The 11340-nt window shown below is 38.6% G+C and overlaps 1 protein-coding gene across 2 annotated transcripts in view; it reads right to left on the bottom strand.

Moving 5' to 3' along the window:
• Nucleotides 1-5315: 5315 nt before the first annotated feature.
• The window catches only part of AKAP7 (A-kinase anchoring protein 7), a 96541-nt gene continuing 90516 nt past the window's right edge, over nucleotides 5316-11340 (bottom strand). The window contains exon 8 of one of the 2 annotated variants that reach the window (XM_071549087.1): nucleotides 5316-6596. In XM_071549087.1, the coding sequence (XP_071405188.1) occupies nucleotides 6397-6596 (200 nt within the window). In that variant the 3' untranslated portion in view covers nucleotides 5316-6396. Of the gene's footprint in view, nucleotides 7552-11340 lie in introns of both variants that reach the window. The other variant, XM_071549086.1, reaches the window with a different exon arrangement.

Raw genomic sequence — 11340 nt, 5'->3', positions numbered from 1 at the left:
TTCCTGTATCTCCAGAAAAAATATTAATATGTCAACATGAATAATTATAGAACAGATATGAAAGGAAAACACCAGGTAACTGACAATGTTAGCTCCATAAGCAATGGATCTATTTCTGTATGTCTGCTACATCTACCACTAAAGGCAGTTTTAGTTGTATTTCCTTGATTAACACATTTTTGTGCTTTAAGTGTAATGGAGCTATACATTAGACTTGTTTTGCGCTTGAAGTTTTACTGCACCTTCACTTTTGAAATGCCTTCCTTACCTTTGCAGTATTATTTATCTAAGATGTTGCTTCAGCTATTCTCTGCATATTCCCCTTGCTAGCAATCATTCTACAAACAACAGTATCCATCCAAGGGCAGTGATACATCTCATTTTAGAGCATAATGGCAATGCGGCTTTTATCAAGTTATATTTACTTGATGGTTCTGCCTGTTTCTGCCGTGGACCTTTTTTAGTAATTAACCTAAATAGGCTTGCTGAGGTTTGTACTCCAATTTCCTGTTAGCAAGAAAAAAGCTTGATGCTGCAGCCATAGCCTTCAGCCATTTGCAAACATTCAGTCATCCATTTGCTTCTGGAGGAAGGCTTGTTTTCCACTTAGCTCTGCTGGCTGCCAGTATGCATACATCAGAATTTAAGAACATTTACAATTAATTTCTATATGTCTCTGTGCACATTTAAGGATTTGACTACTTATTCCACTTTGATTTCCAGACACAGAAGTTCAGAAGACCTACACAATGGTAAAATGTGTTAGTAAATGGTGCTCCAAACACAAACTTTGTTTCTTTGCTTCTTCCTGCTCCTCTTGAGGTCATCTCCCTGAGCTCTGCGTTGACTTTACCTTGACTTAGCCTCTATTCTGCAGTATTTCTTGTAGTCTTCACTTCAGTGCTCTGCTAGAATGGTATTTCACAGCCACATGCTCGTTCAGCCTTTCCCCTTGGAGGTATCTGGTTGGACAATGTGACTGGGAAATGGGACATTTGCCTATACAGTACAGCAGAGTGACAAACACAGGTGTGCATCACTTGACTGACCAGATGCAGAGAAGGCTATCATTTTGCTTCATTTTATCCTTTATTCTAAACATTTTCAGCACTTACTACTTTTTCTTTACACTGGTAGCTACATATGAATTTTATCAGTAGTTGCTAGTATTTCTTCTTGGCTTTGTTTTTTCTGTAATGTTTTGGTTTTCTGAGTTATGACCAAAGTTAAATCATATCAGTGTGTTTCCTTCTTCTCCTCTACTGTTTCAATGCCTTAAGTTCTCTATATGGCTAATAAAAGAGAAAAAAGGAATTAAAAGTAAAAAGGATGCAATGCAATGCTTTCCCTGAGTTTTAATTCAAATAGTAATTTTGCTAATAAAAGCCCTCACCAGAATCTCTAGTCAATCTTGACCTCAAACCATCTCTGCCTTTCTAATCTGAGAGAAAACCAACTTTTATTTCAAATAGGTTTCTACCTAAACCCTCATGTGTTGTTTCTTAATCCATCTCCTTTTAACTGCCTTAATTGCACATTTTTGATTGCTTTAATCCTTAATCACCAAGAGCAAAGATGGGCTTTATTTTCCAGGAATGAGGAGACTCCCTTCAAGCAACAGTTTCACATCCCAGTCTCTGCTAACACATATTCATGCAAGAGTCACTAAGCAAAGCACATAAACAGCAGTGGGAGCAGAGACCAGAAACCAGCAGTCAGACTCCAGCCTCCTGCTGCAGAATTATTTGCTTATCAATGCCAGAGTGCCCTTTTTGCTATGCCAGGAATGGCAGTCATATCACTTTTTGTTTTCCTATGTACTGTTCTAATTATTGCTCCACTATGAGTGTGTTTTATTTCACAGCCCAGCTGCCTCTTGGGACTGATTTTCATTCAGTACAAACGTTCTCACTATAAAGACTTAACATGAGGAGAATATAAATGAGAAGATGAGTGCATGCTAAGGACTTGCTTATAGAGAAACTGTATTGATCAAAGGAACAGTAGAGTAAAATCACTTGTCAGCATTAACATGCTCCTACTTTCAGGGTTCAAACAGTTTCTTTTTCCATAAGAATAGTGTGACTTCTGGTCTCTGAAACCAGGCCAGGAAAGACTTTAACTTAAATAAAAAGTGCAAAGCATTTCTACAGAAGATTATAGTACAGCACTGAAGAGCTCTTTGAAAGCAAATGCACCTTTACCAGTTTCAGAGGTTACCTCTTGTCAGTATGTGAAAACTTACGGAATATTCAAAATTCCAAAAGGTTTTCACAAATTAAATTACTACATGACCATGACTTGGAACAATTTTCATAAAGCTAAAACATCACTTACGTTATTCAGCTGGTCACTGATCACACAACTGACCTACCCATTTTGGTTCTGGAAGGCTGCATCCCTTGGCAACTGCTTTTATCCAGTGGTTTTGGGCTGTCTTTGCTGCTTCAGGATCACAGTACTCATTTCCAGATGAAGACTTCAGCAGTCACGCAGGCTCTCCTCTGACCTCTGGCACTTTGAGCAAGACCAGTGGTGTCTCTGCGAAGATATCAATCTCTTTGGGATTTCAGCAACAGCTTCCCCCCTCCTCCAACAGGAGGGAAACAGCTGAAAACCACAGTGACAGTTCAGTCCCTCGTTTTTTCAGGCCAAGACAATATACCACAGCTGAACAGAGGCAGACGGCATTTACAGATAAAACACTGTTTTGAAAAGGTTGTGCAAAACCAAGTACCAGGCTAAAAGCAGAGTGAAGCAACCCCCAACTGTCTGGCTACCAGGGTCCACCTGAGAGATTCACTCCTGGCTTCCACAGGGCTGAAGTTGCCTCTGAATATAGTATTTCATCTGCAGTGAAAAAGCTTCAGTTTACCCTTCATTTCACAGGCATATTCTCAGACATAACTGAATTTAAGAAGCAAATGTGTGTTTTTACTAAATTTCAGCTTATAAGCTCTACTGAGTGCAGTGGCTCTGCTCTTCTATCTTCTCTGCTTGCTGACTACATAAATGTGTAGAGTATCACTCAGACTTTTATAAAGTCAGAATTCTAACAAAAATACATGAGTCATGTCCAGAGTGATATAAAAATGAACCAGTATCGTTCTTGTCACCAAAATGAAGCATGGCTTACACACTGATCCACGACACACTTACATGGTCTTCAGGCAAAAATAGCACACACAAAAGTGAGCACAGTTATAATCAGAAATTTCTATAAATACATAACATGAAGCCTCTTGAATTCTAACTTACAGACTGCTGTCATGAAGTATTATCTTACCTAAGCATCATACTTACTGCAGTAGGATCATCAATAGATATATGGCACTATCCATTTTGGGTCCCAATATCTGTATATCCAGATACACTGTCTTAAGCTCCAATCTACGTTAGATTTAGATCACCTTCAGTCAACACAGAAACACTAGTTTCCTTTCTACAAACACCTTGATGCACATTCAGCTGGTGCATTACTACTTAGCTACTAGATCGAGCATCCTTATGCCATGCTTGGAGACACTGGTTTCTACAACAGTTTCCCTTCCTTCATCAGAGAATTGGTGTCAGTTAGTCAGAACTTACATGGATTTACCATCTCTCTGGTTCCTGTCAACTCTTGGACACCTTTGATGCACAGCTCAACAGTATAGGCAATTTATAGCATGGGCTTCTGAGATATCCATTGCATGCCTTCCACATTTTTTGTCTATGCCTTGGTCAAGTGTAGATGTCAGGACCAGTTTCTCATGGGCAGTCCAAAGACTTCCAGCTATGCTAGTCCTGGAAGCTGAGCTACTTGTTTGAAACCTGTCAAAGACAACTCTACAATCAGGAATGTGGAAATACTCCTCAGGATGAGCAAGTTGAAGGTAGGACTGAAAACAAAACATGGACAAACTTGCACCATCTGTTTTGAAATGCCAACATTTTCCCAGAATAGCCTGTGCATCACTACCTAAAGACATTTCCCCAGAGAAGTGCTTATTTAAGCAACAGAATTGTCTGAAAATGATTTGTGAGTGTGAGGAAGACAACATATTTGTTCTGGTGGGTGCAGCTCAGAGCTTCACACCTGCCTGTATTAGGTTCAGTCTCTATGTATCTGCATTCTTCAGTGCTCATCTCACAGCTCCGCATAATAGCTTTATCCTTCAATTTGGCCGCCAGGCTTCACTGACAGTAGAAAAAAAAAATTCAGAAAGCAAGAAGGATTGTCATAGGATAATCAATCCAGATGCAAGATTTTTTTTACCCTATTGTTTTGCATTTCGAGTAAACTAGTAGTCGTGTCTTGTCAAATCCAGAAATACAGGTTATGCTTGGCATTTTAAAAGAACATGAATGGTTCAGTAACAAAAGCTCTGTTGACTTTCCGGCTCAAAACATCTGAAAATGAAAGATGGGGTTTGGTTCCTTAAACATAGGTATACAGTGTCTTTTAAAAGGCTCTGAGGTGTCCTTTATCCCACAGTTCCTGATTCAACAGACTGCACCTCTCCTTTAGGCTTTGTGTCATATTTGTCAGACCCAGTATAGAGCATGCCAAATGATGCCCATGTTCAGGCCATTAACTCTCCCAAATGTTTTTCAGAGCTGCTATTCCTGATGCCCTCTGTAAGAAATGAATGAGCAGGGTCTCTAATAACGAGATCACCCATCAAAGTGCCTGGACATAAATTCAGTGATTAATTTCTACAATTTTACTTGAAACATGACAATAATGACTGTTACAAGCTGAATGATATAAAAAGGCCCTTAATCATGGTAATGACTTGCATAGAGGAAATGGAGATGACAACCTTCAGGCAGAGGTTGACAGAATAATTTAGAATACAATAAATTCTTTTCCTGTTTTCACAGCTGAGTGTCTGGTTTTGTGTTCTTAAGTGCAAGCTGGATTTAAATTGCTTGATAGCATTTGAAAAGCTACCTCTCAATGACCTCTGGGGATGATCTCAGATTCAGATTTATTTTTTTTAATAATTTTGTACTATTTTAAGACTACTCCTTAAACTCAAATTTGGTGAGTGGACCTCTGGAAGTTGCACCCAGTATTTACTTTTAAATCCACACCGCCCCAAATATAAATTAATTGCTAGTTTCAAAGTTTTGTCCTTGAAAACAATAATGACTTGGGCCTAGCTTCTGCATGACTCCAGCACCCAAGCTCTAGATCAGTATGTTGGCACAATACTTGTAGTCAACTTAATGATGTGATTCACAGGAGCACAATTTCTGTCAACCCTGTTACTTGCAAGTACTTGATTTTATTTAAGTCTGTCTGGAGACAGGTGAAAACATACACAGAGTGCAAAGGAAAAATATTTTATTGTGAACATGGCATGTATGAGATGCAGCTCAGAATATACTGCTATATATCAAATGAGGAAATAAAAAAGCTCTGACATGAGATAAATGAACAGGGCTTGAGACCAACAAAGAACATGCACAATGTTGTCCTAGGAGCACAATTCTGATACCAATCACACATATTTTATAGCTTTTATGACAATGTTTATAAAAAATGCAAATATTGGACCTACTCCGGTGTTGTATGTCATCCAAATCTTCAGTGAAGCTTGCAGGTGTGTGGAGGCAACAATGAGAGCAAACTGATGCTTCACCTCAGGCAGCAGAAGGTAGAGATGGAGGAAACATCAAAAACAAAAGACAAATACACTATTCTACAAAAGTAAAAACGCAAATACTATCCCAAGGAATATTATTATTTGCACAAGAAATCTTAATTGCAGCATCCTGACTCCATTAAACCCAACGGGAGTATTCCATTGAGATCAGTGGAGCCTGAATTTCATACTGAAGTTTAAAACATTCTTGCATTAGTGTAAACATCAGCAGGAAAATATCAGCATCTATACAAATATTCAAGTGCTGTTTTAAAAAAAACCAATAAAAACCAGACAATGCTAACCCAAAATGCCAGTACATATTCAGAAGGCAGGTAATTAAAAGAGGTTGTATTTTTTGTTCAAATATACATTTTAAAATATTTAAAACCATCAATTTTTTTAGTATTTCTATATCCTTGTTAGGGAAGGAACATATGAGAAAAAACTGAGTTATTTACAGTGATAAAGGAAGGGCACAGTGCTTGCTCAGATTTATTTGGAACCAGCATTTTTCCACTTTGGAGTCATGACATATACCTGCACACTCAAACATGTTTCAAAGCAGTGCTGAGAAGTGGCTGTACTTCATTATCATGACATATAATCCTTCTGTGCAAGTATTTCAGCATGATTCCTCATGAGCCATTTACACCCATTCATATTTTCAGTTACAAAAAAAACCCCAAACCTTAAAAATTTCTTGTAGAAATATTTTGTCTTTAAACAAACTGATGACATTTTACATTATGGCCATTTACAGTCATGCATTTGGAGATTCACAGTCAATACAACTTTTCCGTTTAATGTTAGAGTTGTGCCTGTCTTCAAACAGCTCTTTACAAATTTTTGTGCGGATCTCAGGACTGGATAACAGCGCCTTTATCTGATTCAGTCTGGGTAACAGGGTCTGTGTTTCTCTGTGTAAAGCTTCCTTTACAAAGTCAGCTTCATGGCTCTTTCCTAGAGAAAAAAACCAATATAGTACATTTTAAAACAACTAATTCACTTAGAATCATTAATGTATGGCAATAAAGAGATCATATCTGGTTTGGACTGGTCTGGTTTTGCCTATACTGATTTTTTATAAAAAGATAGTTCATCAAAAAATATAATTTACATCAACAAATGCTACCAAAAAGTAAAGAACAGTACAGTGTCACATTTAGGAGAAACTCCTGTTGTATTACATACTGTGTAATAGTATCTGTGATGAGTATCTGTAGTGGTAATTTTTAGCTTGGGATTGACTGCTGTTGACTAGGAAACAGCACGAGCTCTCACATGGAGCAAGCAGCCCTGCGACAGTGCCAAACCCTCAGGCGGAGGGCATCGCTTCCACTTGTGACCAGGCCTTTTCCATAGGCATTCATGACAATCCAAAAGGCAAACGCAAAAGGTTCAGTTTTTCTCTTCAAAAGCAAGGAAGGGACTCTTGGCATCAACAGGAAGTGAAGACCGGAGCCGCCTGCTTCACCATTCTTGTCTTTTTTCCACAGTCCATCCCTTCCAGCACTGAACACATTTTCAGCAGTGCAAGCACTTATTAAACCAGTAGACACTGTCCTTCAGTTCAGAAGAAACTTTTGATAAGAGACTCACAAAGCAGAGTGCCTGTCACCCAGCACCACTTAGCAAATTTCAGCAGGGAGCTGGGACATGTTTTTGTAGTTATTCTTGGTGGGATATTTGCTCCCGGGCTTTTTGCACAGTGCTCACTTGCTATTATCTTTGCCATTCTCATTCTTACTGCCGCTTGCTGCTTCTTCAGTTTTCGCAGGGCTTCCATCAGTCTCTCTGGTTTTGTTTTGTGTTTCTTCTAAGTACTGCTGTACAGCCTTCAGCACCGCATTCTCCACCAGCCTTTTGCTGAGGCTCACCAGCTCTGCATCGTCTGGCTCCACTGCATGTTTTTCACCTATGCGTCACAACACACAAGAGAAGGAATTCATTGCCACAGAAAGACAATAGCTGTGATTGTATCAGGAGCCTCTGTCTGAGCTGGATTTTAAGTTATTAGATGCCTCTTCCTGATTGTAGAAAGTAATTTCCCCTCCCTCAAGCTCCAAAACAAAAGTGTTCCACAAAAATGTATACAACATATAAGATCAAAAAGATTTCATTGCTTATCTGTATTGTAACATTCCATTAAAAGCCAATGGATTAACACTATGAGCACTCAGATTAGAGGAGGAAGTGTGCAAATTTAATATTTTCTGGCCAACGATCACCTGTGACATCTGGACAAAAATGAAGAACAGGGCACAAGATAAATTTACACTTTAGGAGCATTCTTCAACTTAAGGTGCCCTCATTTTGTGATTCTGCTTAATAAAGCTAACATCTATTTATTCACTTTTTCTCACAGGAAAAATGACTAAAATACCCTAAGCACAAGGTAGAAATATTTTTGCAGACAAAGTGCCCTCCGTGCCTCTCATCTGTCTTCTAACTTAAAGCTCTGATATCGAAGCATTGCAAGTTCCAGCAGCCTATTCTTAGACATCTGCTGACAAAAACAATAAGCTGGCATTTTCCTGCTTTGCTAAGACTTCATATGAATAAACATTTACAACAAAATAACTACATACATAGTGAGGATTCTTGCGTATCATGACATCTAATTCGAAATGGTACTTTTCCATCAAACATTTTCCTAATAAACTATGTTGCCTACTACAGAAACCTCCTTTTATGAAGAATGCATTCCATGGAAAACAAATTTTATTACCCAATGTTATAGTTTGGGCTGGCAAAATGCCAACTGCCTGGTACCCAGTCAAAAAGTCCACTCCCAGAGCAGGAGAGTGAGGGAAAACAGCAGAAACAAGGCTTTAAACACAGTGAGGTTTTTATATTTATACAGAGAAGAGGAGAGCTTAACACAGAATATGAAATAGCACATGGTGACAGGAAACAACAACAGGCTCACCGAGGTCGCCCCAGCTAACAGGTGAAACTCCGAACCAACCAAACCCCCTCCCCAAAGGAAACCTCCCAGCAAGAGGGAAAGAGGAATTAACAGGAATATGCTCACGTCCCCGGCTAAGCAGACGTGCCGACCGGCAGGAGGGCCTGATATCAGCAGTCAGGGAGCGGGAACCGTCCTGGTCAGAAGCAGGGACCAAAGAGAGCCGAGACTCCTCCCACCTTGCTTGTTATACTCCCCGACACTTCCTGATGATGTCAGATGATATGAAATACCTCTATGGCTGCTTAAGTCAGATGATGCCTGTCCCCTCTAATCTGTGTCACAACCTTTGAGGCCTGCTAAAAACTGAGGCCTAAATGGGGACCTATGCTGACTAAAGCCAAAACTACTACACCCAATTTTCACTGGCCATTCCACTTGCCATTTCACAGCCTACTGCAGTAGGTAAATAATCCTTTCCCTCCATTTATATTTAAAGGTAATAATTTTAATGTCCTCTTCTGGAGTTCGTACTCTGCAACCAGTAATGAGGCTGCTTAGTCACATGCATCTGGTGAGATATTACTGCATGCTCTCAACACAAAGCTTTGTACTGTTCAATTACCTAAATCTGCTCTTTTTCATGTATGAAAATTTATTCAAGCTTGCCAGCACATATAGATTATAATTATAAAAGACTTTTGTAAGTCCTTCTAGTCCTGTAAGTCCTTCTAGTGGATTGCACAGCCTGGAAGTGATTTCACTGATAAAACATAATTCATATGAGGACTCAAGGAGGAGAGGGAGAAATAAACAAAACTCTTCACATTCAGATGCAGCTCCTTTATTAGCTGTTAATATGAGCATCCCACTCTGAAACAGCAAGACACACCAAACTTCCAGTTCTGGGCCTCCACAGTACTGTTACTGTGGGGAAGAAAGAACTGCACTCTCCAGCTAAAGAATCAAGACTAGACTTTGGTAAAGGATGTTATTAAATTTTAGAAAATGTTTGGGAAAATAGTCTAAAATATTAAAAGGGTACCTATGTGGATAGTTTTGGTTAAACCCAAATTTAAAAAAAATTATGAGAAAACATTAAAAACAGATTCAGCATTTCCAAGAAGAAACATTTTAGGCTACTATCCAAGTCCAGTGGAAGCAGAGGTACTATTGCCTAACAGCTATATGCTCCACGCTCTCTGACTCACTGCTTACCATGTCACCAACTCTAAATCCTGGGCTTAAGTCTATCTAACTTATCTCTCAAAACACCCAGTATATATATGAGTAGCATCTCCTCACAGCTTTTCTGAATTGATCCCACACACTCCTTTCAATGCAGCCCTTTGATTCCTAATTTCCTTTGCTTTTAGCAAAGATGCTTGAAAAATGTGTTGGAAGTCACAGTCTACTTATTCACCAGAAAAAAAACCCCAAACAAAATAAACCATTGTGATTTCCAGTTGCAGAGTTTCTCATTTTTTCAGAATTGCTCATGGGTCACAGAAATAATTATTCACACAGTGCTAATGATCTGTCCATGCAACTTGGAACAAAATCAATGGGAAATATGGTGCTCAGCCACTCTCGCACTTGACCCAGTAGTACTTAATATGCAGAATATGACTAATCAGTCACAGAGGCTTCCAGATACCACAAAACAGTAGGGACTATATTTACTCAGAATGTAATATTACTTGTAGTACATCATGTATTATTCTTATAGTTTACAAAAGGACAGAGCTCTTCTCTCATAAATACTTACTGCAAAACAGTTCTCATTCTCATAAATATGTATAAAATCCATGTATCTACTGTTGCATTCATAATTTCAAAATAAATAAATAGTGCACTTGTAAGTAATTTCTCCATTATGGAAAATGATTATTTAAAATAAGCTTTTTAATAGCACAGTTTATATAGCTACAGAGGAATGATTTTTCATTTTTTGTTTAATATTTTGAGATATTCACAGCTCATCAACAGCCTAGGGTCAAGTTTGTAGCACTTCTTAACTGAGCTCTGCACTCCCATTGGACTGTCTTGCCTTACTGGAATTACCAGAATATCAGTAAAAGTCATTACAGATATAAATATTACAGAGTTAAGGAGGAGGTTTAAAAATTAAGACTTGCTTTCTTTGCAAACTCTGTTCTGAAAACAGATATACCCCAGGATTGTATTTGCATCAGTGTTGTGACACTACTTTATTTCTGTGCCCATGAATAAAAAACTTCCACTGTCTTCTCATCCACGTAGCTCAGAATAAAAAAGAAAACCCTTTCATTTTGTTTAACCCAGAACTCTATTGTATAGTCATCAAAATATGAAAATAAATTCACACTCTGTGAGTACACCTCAGTGCATCCATGATTAGCAGTTGTTTTTTATTCCTGAAACTGAAACATACTTGTTGTCCTGAAATAACCACCATTTTGTACAAAGGGAACTATCAACTGCACAGAATTACTAAAAAGGGACTTTATGATCCTACAGATGGCTTCCAGCAGTTATGGACATGAACCAGATGCCTGCAACCAAATCCATGTTCAGATTCAAATTTACTGCTATATCTCTTTACTGGACTAGATTTACTCTTCAAGTGTACACTCTCTTACACTTACAAGACTGTGATCTGAATTTTGTATTGTATTGGAACAAATCAGATATCATGGTCCTGGCATAGCATTTTCATGGTCCTGACACAGCCTAGAGTGTATGCAGATATCTCAGATTTGGAGAGAGGTGGGACAGTTACTAGAATTCCTCTACTGTTTATATGACTAGTCCACT

This window comes from Pithys albifrons, chromosome 2 (genome assembly GCF_047495875.1).
Source record: "Pithys albifrons albifrons isolate INPA30051 chromosome 2, PitAlb_v1, whole genome shotgun sequence".
In the NCBI taxonomy this organism is placed as follows: Eukaryota; Metazoa; Chordata; class Aves; order Passeriformes; family Thamnophilidae; genus Pithys; species Pithys albifrons.
This window is presented reverse-complemented; position numbering and strand designations above follow the sequence as displayed.